The 24,213-nt window shown below is 38.5% G+C and overlaps 1 protein-coding gene across 1 annotated transcript in view; it reads left to right on the top strand.

Moving 5' to 3' along the window:
- LOC134414970 (uncharacterized) overlaps positions 1-23,850 on the top strand; it is an 81,011-nt gene extending 57,161 nt beyond the window's left edge. The window contains exons 35-43 of the mRNA XM_063150297.1: positions 2,471-2,529; positions 4,554-4,611; positions 14,417-14,475; positions 15,630-15,728; positions 16,496-16,556; positions 17,447-19,011; positions 19,501-19,564; positions 19,718-19,805; positions 21,883-23,850. Coding sequence (XP_063006367.1) covers positions 2,471-2,529; positions 4,554-4,611; positions 14,417-14,475; positions 15,630-15,728; positions 16,496-16,556; positions 17,447-19,011; positions 19,501-19,564; positions 19,718-19,805; positions 21,883-21,928 — 2,099 coding nt within the window. The 3' untranslated portion in view covers positions 21,929-23,850. The remainder of the gene's footprint in view (positions 1-2,470; positions 2,530-4,553; positions 4,612-14,416; positions 14,476-15,629; positions 15,729-16,495; positions 16,557-17,446; positions 19,012-19,500; positions 19,565-19,717; positions 19,806-21,882) is intronic.
- Positions 23,851-24,213: the final 363 nt, after the last annotated feature.

Genomic DNA, 24,213 nt, shown 5'->3' with positions numbered 1-24,213 from the left:
TTTGTTGAGAAAATGGAAGATAGTGAGGTTTTGACCTTGTATTCCCAAATAATTATTGGATTGCATTACTTAGTGGGAGCTGCCTTTGACTTTTTAAAAGTATTTATACCTGGTATTATTCAACAGTTTGATTCTAGAGCAAATGAAAACTTGCAGTGTTTTTCATAGATTCAGCTATGGCTGGGCAGTAGCCAGCAGTTAATGGCTGAAAGGGAAGTTGTACTAGAGTATGGTTAGCTTGGGGTTTCCCTATGCTGCTGTTCAGTTAGCTTGCTCATCCACATAGCTGCCTCTAAGGCTGGCCATTTCTTCCCTGTTAAGGGAAATGTTTCCTACTGTCATTTGTGAGGATAGCTTCAAATAAGCATTTGAATGATGAAGTAATTTCTGCCAATTTAGAAAGCAGGCCATTTTTTCGGCCTCCTCAATGAAAAGTGGGAAAAAGACTTCAGAGACACCTGTAGCTTGGCTTCTGTAAGTTCCTTTGACTTTTGCACTCGTGGGATAAATGAGTGAAGTGCTTCAGACTCTGGTATTTTCATAGCAGCATCCAATAAAATGATTATGAGCTTCTCCTCCTCTTACGAATGGTCTGCGAAGCGTCTGGTGAGGATTTGTAGAAACCTCTGTAAGTTCCAGCTGTCTCCAAATCCTGTAAGATGTAGACTCTAGATTCTTCCCATGAAAAACTGAGTGCACTGTGGTGTTCTGGCTGTTGGTAGTTGGTTGGGTGTTTTCAGGGCGCTTTTTTCTTGGTTGGGTTTTGGTGGCTTTTTGATACATAAAAGCTTACCAATAGGGCTCACTAACTTAAGGGAAGAAATCAGTCCTTAGCTGTTTTAACGAAAGTTTTAGTTTTGGCAGGTGTTCTCCATTTTTAGTATTCATATAGAATACTTCACACTAGTCAGGGAAGGCAGAGATTCTTCCAGGTACTAAACACTATTTTTGTGTTGAAAGTGTGCAAAGCTTGTCTACAGCAGGTAAAAGTCAAGTGGAGCAGCTCTCACCTGGGCCAGCAAGTCTGTCCTTAATAGGGAAAGTTATTAGGATTACCATTTCTTGCTTTCTCAGGAAGTAGCATGGCAGAGTAAATCTAACAATGTCTTGTATCCAGCAGGATGCTATCACAGAGGACTGAATTAATTTGGAGAAAGGGATAGAGAATGATAGTGTTTTGGATGCACCTCCTGTGAAATAGCTTTCTGTAGTAAAGGTCATAGTTTTGCGAGAGGAAGGTGGAAGTTGTCTTTCTTCCTCTCTGTTTTCCCTTTGAGGTGCAAAGGTGTTAGTGAATTTCCCTTTTGGCCTTGAAGACCACTTTTGGATTCCCTGGAGAGAATACTTTTAGTTTTCCATTCTGTGCCATGGCCCACTGCTAATTACTGAAGATCCTGTGACTTGAAAGTATGATTGCCAGCACATTGAGGATATGCTAAAACTAGATTTTGGAGGACTCACGCGTAGGAGAATTTTCCACTTGTATACAAATCAACTCATGCTCTGATGCAAGCTATTTGTTAATAATTTAAAATTGATGTGATGGGGTCAGCCATTCTGTGAGACAGGAGTTGTTCCCTTTATCTCAAGAAGCGCCCATTTCTGTAGCAGTCCAGTCTGTTCATGCGGATGAACATTTAGGAAGCAATCTGACAGGTTTGTGCCCAGTAGTGCTGGAGGAAGAAGATTGTATGGCAGAAAGAGAAATAGCAATTTAAGAGTAGTATGACGAGGCAGTGATGTGGTAGTACCGTAACCAAGATTTCTTTCACTCACGGTTCCCAGGGTTATTCCCCTCTCCTTTTTCCTTCCCTCTGGTGAGTGCAGGGCAGTTCAGAAAGCAGGGCTGAAAATGCAGTCATATATTTGATGCTCATGGACGACTGATTTTAGCTAATGATGAATTGGAAGGTCTGCCTACATCGAGGAAAACAATATTTTGTTGCATTCCATTCACCAAACCACCCACAGAATAGAATACCTAAAACTGAGTGACCAGAGTCTGTCTTGCTTTTTCATATTCTCAAGTCTTATTTCTCACTTTGTGAGTCCTGAGGTGGTCTTGGCAACAGGAAGCTACTAAGGGGAAGCGTGAGAGAAAATCCTGTTGGCATATTTAGGAATGTAGTGGGGATGGTTCATTAATGATTAATGAATCTTGGAGAGCCTCAAAAGAAAGAGCTTTAAAAATGTTTCACTCCCTGAAGTATTTAATATAAATCGTAAAGAACTGATGGCAAACAAAGTTTTCTTAACCCCTCTTTGCTCTGCTGCAGTCATTTATGGAGCCACAAACCATGCTTTCCAGTTGGAATTGGAATGGAAATGCAATGCAGTTTAAAGTTATAGGGCAGAAAACTGTTTTCTAGAATGAAAACAGTGTAGTCAATAACTTGCAGAGTGTGTGCCTAAAAACATTTCTGTTTTGAATTCAGCTATATTTGATTTAATATTTACCTTCAAATTGCAGGTGAAGAAGGTGGTGATGTAGCCTCCGTAGGAAGAAAATTTGAAGGAATTCATCTCAAGGTAAAACTTTTGGGTGTCCAATAGAATGTAGTGATTCAATAGAAGCTGTTAACTATTTGAGTTGTTTACACCTGCCTGATGAGCTGATGCAGTCAGCGGAGGACTTGATATTGTCTGCATTTTAATGCACATTTTTGGCAAGTGAGGGGTTCAATAATTAGTGTCACAGAGACCAATGACAAGTGATGTTATTGTCTTGCTAATAGCAGTGGGCCAGAGAAAGGCCTACAGTGTACTGCATCAGCAGGCAGCCCTGAGAAAGGCTTTTCTAGCTAAGGAAAAAGAGAAACCAGATGGATCTTAAGGTGAAAACGCTTACAAAAAGAATGGTTGTTCACCTGGGGGTCTAGCGTAAGTGGGTTACATGGTTTGAAGGAAATGGTAAATGAGCAATAATGGCTGCCATAACAAAAGCAGGCTGGAATCTTCTGCTGTTGCTTCCCAAACTAGACCATGGTCAGGACTAGCCAGACTATTTACAGTGTTGAGGAAAAATACAACATGCACTTTGTGTTTGTGAAGCCATTTTAAACCTGGTGTTTGCTAGCTTCAGTAGCGTTGCCAAAAATGGGATTTGCTTTCCTCACTTGTCTAGCACTGTGCTGGTGTCCACTCTCTGACAACAGCTAATTGAATCTGCTTCAGAAAGTGACAGTTTGACTAATGAATTGCCTTTTATTACAAAATTCTCTGAGGTTCTACATTGAGGGTCGTTGCAGAATAGGCCTTAATTTGTATATGGCTTCCCACAGGATGTTGGGAATACAAGTAGAGATTTGCAGGTGTCATTGTCAGAGTTTTGTAGCCATTTTTCTTTCTTTCTCCTTTCTTTATTTGTTTGGGATTTTTGTTGGTTTTTATCAGAGGATCTTTAAGGCAGTGTTTGCTGTTCCCTGAATATTCTTGTTTATTATCCCTTTTTATATATCTTCACAGATTGTTCCTTCTATGGAATTATAGGGGTTTTTTTTTTGCTGGGGGGCATGTGTGGAGGCAGATTTTTGCTTAAAATGTGTACATTAAAAATAACTTTATGCAGGTTGCATATATTCTGATCTGAAGAACACTAGTTTGCAGTAAATCAGAATAGTCAGTTTGGAGTTGCCTGTGCCAATAAGTTTTATGTGTTTTAATAATTTTGTTTTCCTCTAAGAATCTGAATGTAGATGATGGACAAAACCTGAAGAAAAAAAGAGTTCCAGTGGATGTGATATTACAAAGTGATGAGAGAAATATTCCCAAATGGATAACGTTAAGATATTTCTCCTCTTCTAAGTCATTAGCTAGTTAGAATAAAATCAAAGCTCTTGACCTGGGCAGCAGTTAAATGCATTCTGACACAACTTCTCTGTGCTTCTCCCATTGTTCTTCTGCTTGATGTCTGTGTAGATATTGTAGGATCTGGGGGTTTTGAGAGCTATGAAATGTAAGAAACAGAGCAAATGTTTTTGAAATGTATTTTCCGTTTTTTTTTTTTTTTTTACTTTTATATGTTATTCTTGGAGCCCTGATGTGCAGGTTGATCTTTGAGCTGTCAGTTTTCTTAAAAGTGTAAATCTGAGCTTTGTAGAGGCTCAAAGAAAAAGAATTAGCTTTGTTTTGATTTGGGGAGCAAGGAAGGTCAGAGGTGAAGTGTCAGGATACAGCTTCTCTTTTCTGCTGGAGCTGCCAGAGATGTGTAGATTACTCAAGTGTGTGTGTGTGTGTGTGTGTGTGTAGATATATATCCATGGATAAATTCTTATATTTGGGGTAGGGATTAGTACATGACATGTAATGTATAAGTTGAAAAAATGATGAATAGCTTTCCAAGAATAAACTAGTAACTCCTAAAACTTCCTACTGAAGCCTTAGACTATGTGTTTTCCATTTTGTCTGAACTTGGCTGAGCCCTTAAAAGGCCATAACTGTACATGACCCAGAACAGCAAGAGGCAAGGAAGTCACAAGTAAGGTTTTGATGATATGTTTAGCATGCAAAAAGCTCAGAATGTTAGATTGTTTTTTTCTTTTTATGTTTTTCAGATACCAACAAGTTCGTCAAAAAGTCGTCGTTCAACTTTGCCGGGGCAAGAACTACTTGGTACAATTAAGTCTTTTGTCTGTTGTTCAAATGTATTTCTTTAAAAAATTTGGATTCATCAATATTGTTTAGGAAAAGTGTTTCATTTCTGGGGAGGTTTTGCCTTTGTATTTCCATAGAATTACTTGGTTGCTTTAATTACTGGCCAAAGATTTTGACTGGCTTTTTGTAATATTTTCTGCTGGTATTCAACATTCAACATTTTTGATTCTTGAGCAAATGAAAACTTCCAGTGTTTTTCTTGGTCTAAGCTATAGCTTGGAAGTACCCAGCATTAATGGCTGAAAGAGGAGTTGCAGTAAAGTATATGATTAGCTTTGGGTTTATATATTGTGGTATTCAATTAGCTTGCTCATCTACTTAGCTGCCTCTAAGGCTGGCAATTTCTTCCCTGTCGATGGAAATGTTTCCTACTTTGATTTGTGAGGATGGCTGCAAATAAGCATTTGAATGATGAAATAATGTCTGCCAATTTAAAAAGCATGCCATTTTTCTCGGCCTGCTCAATGATAGCTAGAAAAATATTTCAGACGCACCTGTAGCTTGGCTTCTGTAAGTTCCTTTGCCTTTTGCACTCGTGGGATAAATGAGTGAAGTGCTTCAGACTCTGGTATTTTCATAGCAGCATCCAATAAAACGATTATGAGCTTCTTCTCCTCCTCCTCCTCCTCCTACCATAGACCTGACAGTAAGAACTCCTTAAAGCTACAATGTTTGCATACTGTATGTGCAGACTTACTAAGCCATGCAAGTGTTGGCAGCTGCAGAATATTTAAGTGCCACGGATACTGTATTTTACTAAGCTTCACAAAGGTGTGTTGTTTCATATGTACAGTATAATACCAATTGTTTACTCCTTGTGCACTTTTAGTTTATTGCATGCCCAGTTTTAGACAAGACAATGGTTATTAGCAAGGTTCAGGGTAAACAAATGGATAATGTATGGGTGACTTGTAGGTAGAATCAAAATGGAGAAGACTGAGAGGAAGCAAAGGGATTGGTGGGCTTGAATGGATTGTGTCTTTTCGTGTCCACTTAGTATTCTGAATACTGCTCTGATTAATTACAAGCACCAGGGCGTAGTAGGTAGACAGTTTACTTAACTTGTCATTGCATGTTCCCATGTGGCTAACATGAATCCAAACCATGTGGACCCATGACAATATTTATCCAGTTTTTCATTGTGATGGTTGATGCGTTATAGGGCAATAATGCTTATGGAAAGCTTATTGAGGGGAAGCATGCTATTGTTTTAAAATAGATTCTATATAAATATGGGTTTGAGTGGGACTTGTGACTTAGTATCTTGGTGGCTTTTCTGGGAAATTAAATGTTTCTGGCAGATTTTATTATCACTGAAATGAAGATTATGATACGTCAGGGCTTGGTGCTGGCTAAAAGCCAGTGCATCTACCAAAGAAAACCATTCTTTCTGCTCTGCTGTGGTTGAGCATAGGAGGAGGAGAGAAGAATTAAAAAGCTTGTGGGGTGAGATAAGGAATTGGAGAAAAACACTTTAAAAGGTATGAAGGAAATTTTATTTACACAATCAAAAAGATGATAATGAGAATTAAAACCTTTAGAGTACTTTTACCTACCGCCCCCCCCCCCAACCATCCCCTGCCTTTTTTTATTTCTCACTGAGAGCATAGGAAAAGTATGGGGGTTTTGGTGAGTGTGTGGCTTGTAAAACTTCTGTTTCAGTTCACTTAGGGAGAGGAGTCTCTTGCTATGCCATGGGGTCCTTTCTATGGGAGATGGGAGGGAATTTTCTGTGATCTTTTTATTGTGGTTTGAATTTTTACAGGTTGCAGTCACACCTGAAACCTGCTTTGACGTGTGTCAACGGGCAGAGTGGTCTTCTCACAACTGCCTTGTGCCCCTGGGCCATTAGTTCATGGGCTGCAATTTTTAAGGATGAGCTGTTGTAGTATAAAAGCAAGTGTCCTCTTCCTCTGTCTCTGAAAGCAAGGGTTGTTCTACCTCTCTCTCTCTCTGCTCAGGCCTCTCACAGATCACAGCTTCTCAGCATGTCCACATTCTAGCCTGAGCGCTTCTTTGTCATGGGATTCGGGAGCATTCTCCATCCTTCTAGCTACTTCATTAATTACAGGGAAATAATTTGTAGTATTCTAATCTTCACCACAGCTTGTAGAAGAATTTCAGCTCTGAGGCCTGGGGCTCTTCTTGTCCCCATCCCTTCTTTGCACCGGCTTTAGTGTCACTCTTGTGTTCCCCAGATGTCTTCACCCTTCCTTGTTTTTGGATCTGGGAGAGAGTTGGTGTTTGTAGGTTCGTCTGTTCTCACGTGCTATCAGTCGAGAAGATTTTGCAGAGTTCTGCAGTGTTGAAAGGCGGATCCCGTCCGGGCTCTGCGCGAGAGAATTGCCCGCTGTGAGGGCGAGGTCCCCGCCGGCTCCATTTTGCGCCTTCTCTTCACGTGGGCGGCGCGAAGGAAAAGCCGCCGCCGCCCTGGCCCGTCTGTCTGCAGCACGGCTGCCCAGGAGCGGCCAAGGGAACCGAGTTCCTTGCGAGCCCTGCCAAGACAGCAGCGCCCTGGTCGCCAATTCCAGCCGCGCGTTCCCGGCCACGCGGCCGCTCCCGGCACTGGTGTCGGCCGCGTGGTTCCTCGCCGTGCCGGACGGGCCCGCAGCGCGGCCCTGCAGGCTCCACCAGGAAAGGAAAGGGAGCGGCGCCACTCCTCGGAGAGCACAGAGATCGAGAGCTTCTCGCGGTGTTTCTGCTGCTTAAATACGTTGGCATAGAGGCGTTACCAGCTTCTCTAACTGGCTTAGCGGCATGCCTCTTCTCAGAGCCAGCCGGCAATTAGTTTTGCCAGGCCCAGGAGAAGCTTGCAGCAGCTCTTCCCAGAAAATCACTTCCATGAGTGGCCTTCTTCCTCTTCACCTAAAATGGAGCCCTATAAGAACTACCACGTTCATGAATTGCCGTCTCAGTTTTTATAACTTCCTGGAGAGATCGGAGAACTACCACTTGTGCAACAAAGGTTTTTACAGACTGGCAGGCTTGCATTTCATACACATTATCCAATGGGAGAGGAAGGAAGCATTCAAGAGTACTGTAATAGACAGCTTTGCATTGGTAAAGGATTGGTTGTTCTTTTGGTTAGTGATCTCTGTTCAAAATGGAAGGAGTATGGATCTCGGTCCCGTAGAGCCTTAGTTATGGCTTTAACTAACCTCAGATACCATGGAGTCTGCATTCATTGACTAAAATCTAGAACCTAAAATCTTTTGCCTCTTTTCTCCTCTTGCTTGAATAAGGGGCTGTAATGCTCTTGGGATTTTAGCTCAGTCTTGCTGGACTCAGCATGTGATGCTCTTTTTTCTCTTGCGTGACTTCTCAGCTTGAATTGCCGTATTCTCCTGGTTTGTTTTCCTTTAAATTTTTATTTCAGCAAATGTGGTGGCAGACAGTTCAGATTTGCTAATGTTTTGTTATTCTGTAATATGTTGTTCCTAAATGTTTGTTAGAGTGATATTCAGTATAGATGGTATTATGATAAGAGGTAATATTTTTACTTTTTGTTTTTTTCTAGGACCTAAACGACAGGACCGTACGTCAAGGAAAGATGCTAAAACCTGCAAGAAAGGATTTACGGTATTTAATAGTACAGTCCTACCATGCAGCCAAAATGCAGCAGTATTTCTTTGTGGATGGATAGATAGATAGATAGGATTATATTCTAATCTTGCCATGCTATAGAATATTTTCAGAGGTATTGAGAAGGTCATCACCTGCTTTACAATAGAGTTTTAGGATAGTTTAGGTGTTTCCGATGCATCTGGCTAAAGAGATGACTATTTATCAGTGGTTAGCACCACTTGTAAACCTGGAGAAATTTTTTCTTTCAATTGCTATCTGTTGGGAATGTGTGTTTTTGGAACTCCTCAGAATGCATTCCGTGCAGTTAATGCATTGAATCAATTTATCTTTGTTCTTTGATTCAGCAGGGGTTTCTGGTTTCATCTTTGGTTTCTGTATTTTTTCCCCTGTGAAATAATGCCAAATATTTAAAGAATCTTTGCAGTCTCACCGGTCAGTGTGTCAGGTAAACCCATGGCCTGTATGGCGTGCCTTGGCAGTAACACAGGAGCTGTTCTGAGCCCCACACAGTGAGGGCATGATGAGGAATGCAGTTCAGTCTGAGGCAGCATGAGTGGATTAATGGAGACCAAGAAGAGGCTGTATTTAGGGTTCCCTTTCCACTCCTGGTAATGCCTTGTGCACAGTCCACTAAGCCTTGGCGCCCAGGTTTCCCAACCAAATCCATAAAAGACTGTGAGGGAAATTCTGTGTCTCAGCCTCTTCTGTGGGCGCAGGTATGTTCTTGCAGTGACTTTAGCGGCAACAGGAAGGGAAAAAGTGAATGATCAGGTAAGTTTTACAAGATACTTGTGGCTTTTCTGGTTAGGCCAGGGAAACCTGAGAAAATGGAAGGGATTTGTAGTTGTGGGCTATAGCAAAGTAAATGAATACAATGGATAAAATTATTTTGCTATTCTTTGATTATTCTGACTTTTTTTCTCTTGCAGCGTACTAGACGACAGCAAAGGAGAAGAGGTAGTGTTTCTTTTAAAAAAATCAATTGCAAAATGTCTAAATATTTTATGTCATTCATGAAAAAAACTTTTATTTGGAGCACAAGAGGACAAAGCACTGCCTAGCACCAGTCTTCCTCCACAGCACTGCCAAAAACCTTGTCCATACAGTGGTCAGATACAGGCTTTGAATCAGCCTAAGAAATCCCAAAGTAGAGATGTAAAATAAGGGTCTGGTACAAAAAGTTTCAGATGGTCCTGACCTTTACTTCTTGTTCCATTTGGCTAATGAGGCAAAGTCATTCAAAAATGTGGCTATAGTCTCTGATAAAACATGGAAAGAAAGTTAGATTTTTTTTCAAAGATACTGTATTTAAAGTTACTTCGAATAAATATTTTGCTAATCTTTGCAAATCTACTTCATGGTCTGAATGTCCTGGAAGCTCTTACAGAAAGGAGTTTGCATGGTTGTCTTAAATGCTAGAAAGTCTTGATCTTTGTAATTTTAAATGTAGTGTACTCCATTTCAGATGCCCTAGAAAGGCAGAAAAATGGGTAATATGTGTTTTTCAAGTCATCCTAGGAAAGAAATTTCTGACTAAATAATAAAGTTGGATGAACAACTTTCTTATGAACAACGTAAGCTTGAGTAGATTTGTATTTTCCGTTGTATATTTATATATTCCATAAAAATAGAATATTGCAGATTTTTTCCAGCTTAAGAAAACCATACATTGCTCTGGCTTTGTTGAATTGAAACACAAAGACACATGACAACATATGAACTGTCTGGTTTGGGTTGCTGTTAGCCTTAAAAAAACCCAAAAATCAAAGCAGCCCATAGACCTTAAACCCTCAGCCCAAAACAGATATATGTCTGACTATGGATGTAATGCTAATGTACAGATTTGATTTACTCACTTACTCTTAAGTGGACCTAAGTGTTTTAAATTAGGATACATAAAGGTTTGTGCTAGGAAGTCTGAACATTAAGCAAATACCGATCAATGGACGCCTCCCCTTAGAATATACCTCGTGTTGTTTTTTTCCAACTCACAATTCTGCATTTTGCTAGGTTTAAGTTTTCCTGTTTGGGTGGCATGTCCAACACCTTCATCAAGCTTTACTGATTCAAATGTGACAGTCCTTTGAGAGGTGGACTTTTTTGTTTTTTCATCTATGGCAGCTCTCAGTGAAGGAAGAGCAGGTAGAATAAATTTCAGCCTCCCAGAGAAGTGATATTTTGGTCATATATCAGCTACATAAATTGCCTTTTTTTCCTTGAGAGTTTTTTGGGAACAAAATGGGCTTTGTGGTGCTTCTTAGACCTTGCTCAGTAAGGGATTTCAACTGGACACCACTTTATTCTTCTAATGCCATCTGTTCCCAATCCAGATATGTTTGGAAGAGGCACTCTGGCTTCTAAAAGAATATGTTGTTAAGGAGGTGTTACAGTAGTGTTTTGCAAAAATCATGAAGATTAATTTCCAGAGAAGGTTACAAGCTTAAGCCAGAGCCTTCTAGTTACGTGCTTGTTGGATTTGCTGAGAGAGTGGTTTTATAGCCACTGGTTGGAAAATTGTGCTTTGAATAATTATCAGTGGTCTGCATCCAGACTTGGGAGAAAGATGGCAGTTTGTATACAGGACTTGTCCTGTGCACTTTATTGGCTGTATACTTTATTTAATTAATTAACAGAAGAAGGAATTAATTAACTCTCAGATGATAGCAGGTAGGGTTGACCACTGAGAAAAGTGTCTGACAAATTAGGGCTAGAAGTGAAATTTCTTCAATTTCATGCAAAGAAGTTCAGAGTAATAGACTTCCTTTGCAATAATCAAATGCTGAAGAGACAATTTTGAAAGCTGCTTGAGCCAACCAAGGATATTGCACTCTGCTGTAAAAGTAGCACACACCATGCTAGAAGATATGCACAAGTGCCTTGAACATGAAGCACACAAAACAGGTTTCCTGCACTGTTCAATAGTGACCAAAAGTGTGCTGGAGTACTTTGGTTTGTGTTTCATTGTAGTGTGATTGGCCAGAGGGAATGAGAAAAAGAAACCAATTACTAGAGCCACTGGTGATAGGATGTAAATAGAGGGAAAAATAAAAGAAATTGAAAACAGAAATAGGAAGAGAGGGTGAGTATTATGAAAGTAATGCAGTTTTTATTTTCCTCTCCCATTCATGCTACAAAATATCAGAGAAGCAGAGCCATGATCTTGGAGATGGGAACTCACCGGCACGCCAGGTATGGGTGCTGCATTGCATCTGTTTTGATGGAGTGTTGCAGGCCAGGCTGGGTGAGCCTTTGAGCAATGTGGCCATCACAGAGGGGGTTGGTTCTAGATGATTTTTAAGGTCCCTTCCAACCCCAACTGTCCTGTGTTGGCCTCTTTGGGAAAATGTATTTGTGGAGTCAAAAGCTAAGAAATCATTTATGAGCAGGTGGTCCTGTGCCACGATATCTGTACTGGTTTTCAGCTGTTTTATTAGGGTTTTTTTGAAGGAGGAGAGAGAGCAGTTGGATCTGGGCTCTTCACCATCAAGCGCCTTTTTAGTTAGGCAATATGTGGGTCTAACTTTTTAAATGACTATTTGTACAATCTGGGTGGTCTAGAATAGCTTCTTTGGACTCAAAGTAAGTTTGTGTATAGACTTGTTAATAAAGATGGTGTGATTTGGTCACAATTTGTGGAATACACCTGCATTTGTTTTACTCCCACCATCCCCCAAGAACTGAGCAAGTAGTGAAAGCAGAAAATGCTATGGGCTAATGAATATAGTTTAAGCTACCAGGTATTAAAATTCCTTTTGTGTGCTTTTAAGGAATCTTCTGAGAACTCTGGTGCAGATACATCTGATACAGGTGGGTTCTTTCATGTACTGTTTGTCTACCCTTTCTTGAACTTTGTTGAGAAAATGGAAGATAGTGAGGTTTTGACCTTGTATTCCCAAATAATTATTGGATTGCATTACTTAGTGGGAGCTGCCTTTGACTTTTTAAAAGTATTTATACCTGGTATTATTCAACAGTTTGATTCTAGAGCAAATGAAAACTTGCAGTGTTTTTCATAGATTCAGCTATGGCTGGGCAGTAGCCAGCAGTTAATGGCTGAAAGGGAAGTTGTACTAGAGTATGGTTAGCTTGGGGTTTCCCTATGCTGCTATTCAGTTAGCTTGCTCATCCACATAGCTGCCTCTAAGGCTGGCCATTTCTTCCCTGTTGAGGGAAATGTTTCCTACTGTCATTTGTGAGGATAGCTTCAAATAAGCATTTGAATGATGAAGTAATTTCTGCCAATTTAGAAAGCAGGCCATTTTTTCGGCCTCCTCAATGAAAAGTGGGAAAAAGACTTCAGAGACACCTGTAGCTTGGCTTCTGTAAGTTCCTTTGACTTTTGCACTCGTGGGATAAATGAGTGAAGTGCTTCAGACTCTGGTATTTTCATAGCAGCATCCAATAAAATGATTATGAGCTTCTCCTCCTCTTACGAATGGTCTGCGAAGCGTCTGGTGAGGATTTGTAGAAACCTCTGTGAGTTCCAGCTGTCTCCAAATCCTGTAAGATGTAGACTCTAGATTCTTCCCATGAAAAACTGAGTGCACTGTGGTGTTCTGGCTGTTGGTAGTTGGTTGGGTGTTTTCAGGGCGCTTTTTTCTTGGTTGGGTTTTGGTGGCTTTTTGATACATAAAAGCTTACCAATAGGGCTCACTAACTTAAGGGAAGAAATCAGTCCTTAGCTGTTTTAACGAAAGTTTTAGTTTTGGCAGGTGTTCTCCATTTTTAGTATTCATATAGAATACTTCACACTAGTCAGGGAAGGCAGAGATTCTTCCAGGTACTAAACACTATTTTTGTGTTGAAAGTGTGCAAAGCTTGTCTACAGCAGGTAAAAGTCAAGTGGAGCAGCTCTCACCTGGGCCAGCAAGTCTGTCCTTAATAGGGAAAGTTATTAGGATTACCATTTCTTGCTTTCTCAGGAAGTAGCATGGCAGAGTAAATCTAACAATGTCTTGTATCCAGCAGGATGCTATCACAGAGGACTGAATTAATTTGGAGAAAGGGATAGAGAATGATAGTGTTTTGGATGCACCTCCTGTGAAATAGCTTTCTGTAGTAAAGGTCATAGTTTTGCGAGAGGAAGGTGGAAGTTGTCTTTCTTCCTCTCTGTTTTCCCTTTGAGGTGCAAAGGTGTTAGTGAATTTCCCTTTTGGCCTTGAAGACCACTTTTGGATTCCCTGGAGAGAATACTTTTAGTTTTCCATTCTGTGCCATGGCCCACTGCTAATTACTGAAGATCCTGTGACTTGAAAGTATGATTGCCAGCACATTGAGGATATGCTAAAACTAGATTTTGGAGGACTCACGCGTAGGAGAATTTTCCACTTGTATACAAATCAACTCATGCTCTGATGCAAGCTATTTGTTAATAATTTAAAATTGATGTGATGGGGTCAGCCATTCTGTGAGACAGGAGTTGTTCCCTTTATCTCAAGAAGCGCCCATTTCTGTAGCAGTCCAGTCTGTTCACGTGGATGAACATTTAGGAAGCAATCTGACAGGTTTGTGCCCAGTAGTGCTGGAGGAAGAAGATTGTATGGCAGAAAGAGAAATAGCAATTTAAGAGTAGTATGACGAGGCAGTGATGTGGTAGTACCGTAACCAAGATTTCTTTCACTCACGGTTCCCAGGGTTATTCCCCTCTCCTTTTTCCTTCCCTCTGGTGAGTGCAGGGCAGTTCAGAAAGCAGGGCTGAAAATGCAGTCATATATTTGATGCTCATGGACGACTGATTTTAGCTAATGATGAATTGGAAGGTCTGCCTACATCGAGGAAAACAATATTTTGTTGCATTCCATTCACCAAACCACCCACAGAATAGAATACCTAAAACTGAGTGACCAGAGTCTGTCTTGCTTTTTCATATTCTCAAGTCTTATTTCTCACTTTGTGAGTCCTGAGGTGGTCTTGGCAACAGGAAGCTACTAAGGGGAAGCGTGAGAGAAAATCCTGTTGGCATATTTAGGAATGTAGTGGGGATGGTTCATTAATGATTAATGAATCTTGGAGAGCCTCAAAAGAAAGAGCTTTAAAAATGTTTCACTCCCTGAAGTATTTAATATAAATCGTAAAGAACTGATGGCAAACAAAGTTTCTTAACCCTGAGTGTGTGCTTAAAAATATTTCTGTTTTGAGTTCAGCTATATTTGATTTAATATTTACCTTCAAATTGCAGGTGAAGAAGGTGGTGATGTAGCCTCCGTAGGAAGAAAATTTGAAGGAATTCATCTCAAGGTAAAACTTTTGGGTGTCCAATAGAATGTAGTGATTCAATAGAAGCTGTTAACTATTTGAGTTGTTTATACCTTCCTGATGAGCTGATGCAGTCAGCGGAGGACTTGATATTGTCTGCATTTTAATGCACATTTTTGGCAAGTGAGGGGTTCAATAATTAGTGTCACAGAGACCAATGACAAGTGATGTTATTGTCTTGCTAATAGCAGTGGGCCAGAGAAAGGCCTACAGTGTACTGCATCAGCAGGCAGCCCTGAGAAAGGCTTTTCTAGCTAAGGAAAAAGAGAAACCAGATGGATCTTAAGGTGAAAACGCTTACAAAAAGAATGGTTGTTCACCTGGGGGTCTAGCGTAAGTGGGTTACATGGTTTGAAGGAAATGGTAAATGAGCAGTAATGGCTGCCATAACAAAAGCAGGCTGGAATCTTCTGCTGTTGCTTCCCAAACTAGACCATGGTCAGGACTAGCCAGACTATTTACAGTGTTGAGGAAAAATACAACATGCACTTTGTGTTTGTGAAGCCATTTTAAACCTGGTGTTTGCTAGCTTCAATAGCGTTGCCAAAAATGGGATTTGCTTTCCTCACTTGTCTAGCACTGTGCTGGTGTCCACTCTCTGACAACAGCTAATTGAATCTGCTTCAGAAAGTGACAGTTTGACTAATGAATTGCCTTTTATTACAAAATTCTCTGAGGTTCTACATTGAGGGTCGTTGCAGAATAGGCCTTAATTTGTATATGGCTTCCCACAGGATGTTGGGAATACAAGTAGAGATTTGCAGGTGTCATTGTCAGAGTTTTGTAGCCATTTTTCTTTCTTTCTCCTTTCTTTATTTGTTTGGGATTTTTGTTGGTTTTTATCAGAGGATCTTTAAGGCAGTGTTTGCTGTTCCCTGAATATTCTTGTTTATTATCCCTTTTTATATATCTTCACAGATTGTTCCTTCTATGGAATTATAGGGGTTTTTTTTTTTGCTGGGGGGCACGTGTGGAGGCAGATTTTTGCTTAAAATGTGTACATTAAAAATAACTTTATGCAGGTTGCATATATTCTGATCTGAAGAACACTAGTTTGCAGTAAATCAGAATAGTCAGTTTGGAGTTGCCTGTGCCAATAAGTTTTATGTGTTTTAATAATTTTGTTTTCCTCTAAGAATCTGAATGTAGATGATGGACAAAACCTGAAGAAAAAAAGAGTTCCAGTGGATGTGATATTACAAGGTGATGAGAGAAATATTCCCAAATGGATAACGGTAAGATATTTCTCCTCTTCTAAGTCATTAGCTAGTTAGAATAAAATCAAAGCTCTTGACCTGGGCAGCAGTTAAATGCATTCTGACACAACTTCTCTGTGCTTCTCCCATTGTTCTTCTGCTTGATGTCTGTGTAGATTTTGTAGGATCTGGGGGTTTTGAGAGCTATGAAATGTAAGAAACAGAGCAAATGTTTTTGAAATGTATTTTCCGTTTTTTTTTTTTACTTTTATATGTTATTCTTGGAGCCCTGATGTGCAGGTTGATCTTTGAGCTGTCAGTTTTCTTAAAAGTGTAAATCTGAGCTTTGTAGAGGCTCAAAGAAAAAGAATTAGCTTTGTTTTGATTTGGGGAGCAAGGAAGGTCAGAGGTGAAGTGTCAGGATACAACTTCTCTTTTCTGCTGGAGCTGCCAGAGATGTGTAGATTACTCAAGTGTGTGTGTGTGTGTGTGTGTGTGTAGATATATATCCATGGATAAATTCTTATATTTGGGGTAGGGATTAGTACATGACATGCAATTTAAAAGTTGAAAAAATGATGAATAGCTTTCCAAGAATAAACTAGTAACTCCTAAAACTTCCTACTGAAGCCTTAGACTAGATGTTTTCCATTTTGTCTGAACTTGGCTGAGCCCTTAAAAGGCCATAACTGTACATGACCCAGAACAGCAAGAGGCAAGGAAGTCACAAGTAAGGTTTTGATGATATGTTTAGCATGCAAAAAGCTCAGAATGTTAGATTGTTTTTTTCTTTTTATGTTTTTCAGATACCAACTCCAAGTTCGTCAAACAGTCACCATTCAACTTTGCCAGAGCAAGAACTGCGCGGTATAATTAAGTCTTTTGTCTGTTGTTCAAATGTATTTGTTTAAAATTGGTTTTATTGAAATTCATTAAGAGAAATATTTAATTTCTTGTAAACAAAGTCATTAATTATCCAGTTTGAAATTTTAATAGGCTGGATTTTAAAGGAAAGTCAGTCATGATTTTTCTTATGGCAAAATCTTTTTTGAAAACAGAAAGCAAATAAATTTTCTGTATAAATCCAACTTTTCCCATGCAGCCTCAGGAACTAATATGCATAGTTTAAAATTCAGGTACATTTAGCTCACTGTAGGCAGTGGTTTTTACTTGTGATTATTTTAAACTCAAGGAATGTAATACTGGTGCTTGGAGTCTGCTGACAGCTGGTAGTCAAAGTGGTACTTTGTCAGCGAACTTTGGTCAGAAGCTTCTCAGTCTCATTGCAATCCTATGAGTTTTGGTATAAATATTTTGGCTTAACAACTACTGAAAGCAATATTTTCATCATGATTTAAGAAAACAAAAGCTGCCCTTTTACCAGCCAAGTACAAAGCTTTCAAGGAGCACAGCAAATAAGTAACAAAACCTTTGGGATAAGACTTTTACTTCTGACCAGGTTTCACAAAATTGCAAAGAAGTTTTCTTCTGCAGTGAATATCTGCATATTATGCTATTTGAATAATGCTGTTTTCCAACATTTAACTTCTTTCCTCTTTAGTATGTGAAGTCCATATAATTAGAAGTGTATTAGGTTTTTTTTTTAATAATCAGTAACTTTATCTGAATCATATGCAGTTTATTTGAAGTTATACAATATATTATTGTAAGTGCTTTAATAGGTTTGGATTTTTTGGTTTTGTTTTTTTTTGACTCACTGTAGTTTTTTTGTTTGGCTTTTGGTTTTTATGAAATAGGCAATCGAGCTGGTGTTTGCAGAAAGAAGCTAGAGTTTTCAAATGAATGTTCTTCATCCAAATATCCACAGTTACAACATTCTGCTGTTCCCCTTCCATCAAAAACAGTAGCCTCACCCAGGCATCGACCTTGTCCGGAAGTGAACATGACTTCATGTGATAGTATCCTTGGAGGATACCAGTCTGCAGATGAGGGATGCTCCTTCAGCAGTACAGATCTTTCAGCCTTATATCCAGCAATGGTAGCGATACTTGCAGAGCTTATGACAAAGCATTCTCAGAGAAAAGTGTTGAAGTACATGTTTGGACACTTAAGGTCCAAGAGACGGCATTCTAGAAGACCAAAGCTCAATGTTACTGTAGACAAAATGAGAGAGTCCGGGTCTTGTAAACGGAAACCAAAGAAGGCATCCCACAGCATGTGTAGCCGTAGAAGTGAAGACAACCAAAATCCAACTTTCGGAAATGAGAGAAGAGAATTCTCTTCTGACAGTTGTCCCATTAGTAATTCATCTGCTCTGGGGTCTTATGCTTGTGCTGATACAAATGAAACCAAAATGCACTACTCTGACTCAAGTTTAGAACAACATTTGGCATCTGGAAAAAGTCAAGAAGTCTGCAAACATACTGCTTTTCCTGATGTTATGGATAGAATGGAAGAGACATTTCTAGTTGAAGATAAATTACAGACTATTGCCTCACCAAAGAATTCAGAATACATAGAAGGTGAAAAATTTACTTACAAACTTTTCTCAGAACCCAGTTTTAGAACATCTGCTGCCAGTTCAGATTCAAGAGCGTTTCATCTTGTAAAAGAGAGTAAGACTCAGAAAGCAGACTTTTGTGTTGGTACCTCGGAGTTGTGTTCATGTGCTTGCAGTTCCCATGGCAATAGAGACAATTCTGTATCTACCATAAATTTTTCTCCTGCAAGATCAACAAATACTTCGTTCATATGGCCTCAAAAAATAACTTCTTCCCAGCACAAAGAGTCATTTTCCTCCTGGAAGCAGAATTCTTCAAAGAGGGACGAAGAAATAGATGCTGCATTTGACAAACTCTGCTACAGAGTGATTTCTGGGGAATACTTTAAGCCTTCGACATCGACAAGACCTCTTTTAAACTCACAGAGCCATGAAGAGAAAGGAACATTAGTGAGGAGTAATCTAAGTGATTCTGAGAGGTCCCTTAAACAGCGTGATACGGAATTGGAGAAACTGTGTGGGAAGTCTGTTCCAAAATTTCCTGGGCTTCAGAGAGCTTCAAATTTCAGGAAATATGAAGAAATACAGATGCCTGAAACTGTAAATGCTCTTGTTAATTCTCCTGTTAGAACTTATTCTGCAATTTCCAGTGCTAAAAGAGCAGGAAATTTTCAAAACCATCCTCTTTGTTCACCAGTAAAGCGACTGAAATTTAAACCGGAATATTGTTCTTCTTCAAGCAAATGTCAGGAGATTTCCCACAGTAAAGAGGGTAATCTTCAGACAAGTGGCATGGATTTTTTGAGCACATACAACTGTAGCCAGCCCAGCGTTTTTGCTGATCGCAACTTTCATTGTCAGGTATTTAAGGAGCTTGGGGGAAAAAAAACTGCACCTTTAGGTACTTGGAGAAGGGCTTAAGAATGGATGAGAGCTGCAAGCTGTTTTAACTACGGGTAGCATACTTACGGTGCTTTTTGGTCAGTAGGGATCGTTTACAGCTCTGGGGGCTTGGGGATGTCAGATCTTCTGGATCCATGTGATGAAGCTCTCCATATTTAATAAATTTGAAATGGTATAAATGAAAGTTTTTACTCCATTTTAATAGACAATGTCACTGGAAAAAATAGTCCCAAATATTGACTTAGTTATGGAGTTATCCTTTTGAAATAATGACATTAATTTTATAGATGGACAAGGTAAAACAATCTTTATAGGGTTTCACAGGAATCATTAAACTTTTTGATTTAAATCAGACACTTCTTTTCAATTCACAGTAATTTCTTCTGAGGCAAGCTGTGAAACAGTATATCTTTTAATGAATGTTATATGTTGCTGCTTTATTTTCAGGGCTTTGGATCTCATGATTCTTCACAACAAAGTTCTCTTGGTATCTCTGGCACTTCCCTGCAAGGTTAGTTTCAGACCCTTTATTAATTCATGCAAGAGTATTTTCTTAAGGAAATTTGCCCATTGAAGTACTTCCAACGTTTAAATAGGCTAATACTTAAACAACATTCTGTAATGTTCATGCTACTCAGCATTGTTCCCACCCTTTTCATACCAGAATCTGGGACTGCAGGTGCACACTCTGGTTGGCCTGGGGCAATGGAGAATCGCAGCTCTCTCAGAAGTGGGAGCGAGCGTCACTCAAGGTAATAATAGCCTCTTTTTAAAAGAGATTTCAAAATGAATTCTTACTCCTCTACGCCTGCATTAAAGATATGGAGGTGACATGCATAATTTTGTAGAATGAAAATGAGTGTGGGAGAGCCCAAGCTAATCACAGCTGCAGACTTGAACACTGAGAGGCAAGTGTCTGTGGTCAAAACTAGCCAGACTCCAGCAAGGAGAGCTGCTGAGCACAAGACAGTAAGATGACCTGACTGAATACCTACTGTAATTCCTATCTGGTGTTCATTATAGAGGCATTTATTGTTTTAGATATGCTGCAGAATTGTTTTGATTGTGGCTCTGTGTTTAAGCTGACAAGTCCTCTCAGAGAGAAGTCCAGCATATTATTATTTAAAATAACTTGCCAAAGCTGGCCTCTGTGCAGATGGGCATCATTAGCTGCGTTTTGGCTCTGTGTGAACAAGCGGTGGCTCTGTTTGGAACATATCAGAGATCCTCTCCTCCTGCTATTATCGCTACTGGCAGTGTACTTAGATCTCTGGAAGCAGGACCCTCTTTCCAGTTCCCTGAATAGTGGCCTAAAATGTCTGGTTTTCATAGAAAATAAGTAACTTTTAAAGGAGTATCAAGCTTCAGATCTCTTCAATTTTTAATTACAAACATTTTATATTCCAAAAATTTTTAAATCATTAAAAGCTTTCTAAAAAATTCCTGATTTTATTTACCAAAACATTTTTAACATGCTTTTTTGCCATAAGTGTAATTTTTCACCAAACATTATGCTGGCTTCCCAAGCTCAGTCAAGAAATATTTTCACTATGCTTGAGATCATCATATGGCTGGTATCAGCATTAACTGACCATGTTTGAATTGGAAGGTCAAAGGAAGGCTGAAAGCATTTTTTAAACTACTTGTATGGAGAATTTACCCAGAAAAGAAGTTCAGTGATGTAAAGAAATCAAGTTTCAGTTTAAGCAAAGATGGAATTGAAATTTAGAGGCTTACAAATACATACAATATTGATAAAGATTATATTTTGATTATTTAGTATATAATGAAAGATTGGAGACAAGCTGATGAGTATGCAAGGATGTTTCTGTGATGTTAAGTATGCCCACTTAACTGAGCAAAGATCTTCTCAGTTCTTTGATTCCCTTTTGTTTTTCCTCACTACATTATCCTGTCTCCCCATACAAAACAGCCATTCCTGTTAGATTAGTTACTGTTTTAAATGAAATGGGTTTTCTTTATTTAATGCCTGTAAGTAGAGGAATCAAGATTTCAGAGTTTTTTTCCAAGTCATCTGGAATAAAATCTATTTCTTTCTTCTTTAATTACACAAAGACATGTTTGCTGATTTGTAGCCAAAACAGACTGTGAGCTGGAAAGCTTCCTGAGGCCTGTAGTGTGATATTTTTAGCTTGCTATGGTTCCCAGCAGTGAAGCTTTTTAATGGCTTCAGATCCCTCAGACATTCAATGCCTAAGCCATGTGGAAAAATGCTCTATTTTCTAATGAATGGTTGTGAAAAGAAAAAGAATAATGTTTTTCTATCTGGACCCAGATTGCCTTTATCTAGAAGATGATTATGAAAGAGATTTCTGAAAAGGAAATGTTCATAACTAATAACATAACATAAATGTTCATAACAGCTCTGTGTGAACGCTGTCCTACAGCTTTACTGCTATACTTAATTGTCAGATATAAACAAAATTAGTTCAAAATAGGAGAGAAAATCTATGCAATTTCTTAAGTAATATGCAAGGTGTTCTCACTTATATCTTTACCTTTTATCTAGTTCTGAATACATTGCAAGATTACATCTCAAAGTTTAATAGATATACGTAACTTAGATTGATCTAGTAGCACTACTGAGGGATTAAAATGACATAGCATGAAAAGCTTTCTCTCCACGTGAAAGCACATAGGAAAGCAGACAAGGAGCCCTGCTGCTCTTGACAGTCAAGATGTTCAGATACCTTGCTTTGACAATTTGTTTCAATTTCATCCTGTTCACTGGAGTTTCAGCAAATATACAGTATTTTTGTGTAATTTACTCTGTCATCTAAACAAAGGTTTTGGGTTTTTTTTCCTTAGAGTATACAGAAAACTAAGCTACACTGATGGGAAAGACCAGTTGTAGGAATGCCTTGGATGACTCTCTGGTTAAAGCTCACCAAGAAGCATTAATGCACTGTTACAGTTAAAAAAGTTTTATATAGGTTGGGTTTTATTCAATGTTGTTTCTTCCAAGAATCAAGGATGTATAATTATATGTAAGCAATACACAAATAGTTCTGATTTATACTTCATTGTAGTTCAAATCTTTGGGAAAAGGTTCGTCCCTTTTAACAGGGCACTTCGTACTCAATTGATGGCTAAGTTGGATTTTTATATTTGACGGTATTTGTAATAACAGTGTGGTTTGTATTCTTTTTATTTGCTGATAAGCTTTGATTCTCACTGTATTAACAATAAGGCATAACCTAAATGGCTGCCTATCCATTCTTTTTGAATGCATAAGTACAGACCCAAAAATCATTGCTATATACTAGGACTTGAGTCGGCTATGCAATGTCAGTGTTAAAATTTTCCAGAGTTCATTGTTCAATAAAATTTTATACTGTTTAATAGGTTTATATTTGACGATATTTGTCACAACAGTGTGATCTCTATTCTTTTTATTTGCTGATAAGCTTTGATTCTCACTGTATTAACAAAAAGGCATAACCTAAATGGCTGCCTATCCATTCTTTTTGAATGCATAAGTACAGACCCAAAAATCATTGCTATATACTAGGACTTGAGTCTGCTATGCAATGTCAATGTTAAAATTTTCCAGAGTTCATTGTTCAGTAAAATTTTATACTGTTTAATAGGTTTATATTTGACGATATTTGTCACAACAGTGTGACCTCTATTCTTTTTAATTGCTGATAAGCTTTGATTCTCACTGTATTAACAATAAGGCATAACCTAAATGGCTGCCTATCCATTCTTTTTGAATGCATAAGTACAGACCCAAAAATCATTGCTATATACTAGGACTTGAGTCTGCTATGCAATGTCAATGTTAAAATTTTCCAGAGTTCATTGTTCAATAAAATTTTATACTGTTTAATAGGTTTATATTTGACGATATTTGTCACAACAGTGTGATCTCTATTCTTTTTATTTGCTGATAAGCTTTGATTCTCACTGTATTAACAATAAGGCATAACCTAAATGGCTGCCTATCCATTCTTTTTGAATGCATAAGTACAGACCCAAAAATCATTGCTATATACTAGGACTTGAGTCTGCTATGCAATGTCAATGTTAAAATTTTCCAGAGTTCATTGTTCAGTAAAATTTTATACTGTTTAATAGTTTTATATTTGACGATATTTGTCACAACAGTGTGACCTCTATTCTTTTTAATTGCTGATAAGCTTTGATTCTCACTGTATTAACAATAAGGCATAACCTAAATGGCTGCCTATCCATTCTTTTTGAATGCATAAGTACAGACCCAAAAATCATTGCTATATACTAGGACTTGAGTCTGCTATGCAATGTCAATGTTAAAATTTTCCAGAGTTCATTGTTCAATAAAATTTTATACTGTTTAATAGGTTTATATTTGACGATATTTGTCACAACAGTGTGATCTCTATTCTTTTTAATTGCTGATAAGCTTTGATTCTCACTGTATTAACAATAAGGCATAACCTAAATGGCTGCCTATCCATTCTTTTTGAATGCATAAGTACAGACCCAAAAGTCATTGCTATATACTAGGACTTGAGTCTGCTATGCAATGTCAATGTTAAAATTTTCCAGAGTTCATTGTTCAGTAAAATTTTATACTGTTTAATAGGTTTATATTTGACGATATTTGTCACAACAGTGTGATCTCTATTCTTTTTATTTGCTGATAAGCTTTGATTCTCACTGTATTAACAAAAAGGCATAACCTAAATGGCTGCCTATCCATTCTTTTTGAATGCATAAGTACAGACCCAAAAATCATTGCTATATACTAGGACTTGAGTCTGCTATGCAATGTCAATGTTAAAATTTTCCAGAGTTGATTGTTCAGTAAAATTTTATACTGTTTAGTAGGTTTATATTTGACAATATTTGTCACAACAGTGTGACCTCTATTCTTTTTAATTGCTGATAAGCTTTGATTCTCACTGTATTAACAATAAGGCATAACCTAAATGGCTGCCTATCCATTCTTTTTGAATGCATAAGTACAGACCCAAAAATCATTGCTATATACTATGACTTGAGTCTGCTATGCAATGTCAATGTTAAAATTTTCCAGAGTTCATTGTTCAATAAAATTTTATACTGTTTAATAGGTTTATATTTGACGATATTTGTCACAACAGTGTGATCTCTATTCTTTTTATTTGCTGATAAGCTTTGATTCTCACTGTA

The sequence above is a fragment of the Melospiza melodia genome, chromosome 2 (genome assembly GCF_035770615.1).
Source record: "Melospiza melodia melodia isolate bMelMel2 chromosome 2, bMelMel2.pri, whole genome shotgun sequence".
Lineage (NCBI taxonomy): Eukaryota > Metazoa > Chordata > Aves > Passeriformes > Passerellidae > Melospiza > Melospiza melodia.
Note: the sequence above shows the minus strand (reverse complement) of the source record. Positions and strands in the feature narration are given on the sequence as shown.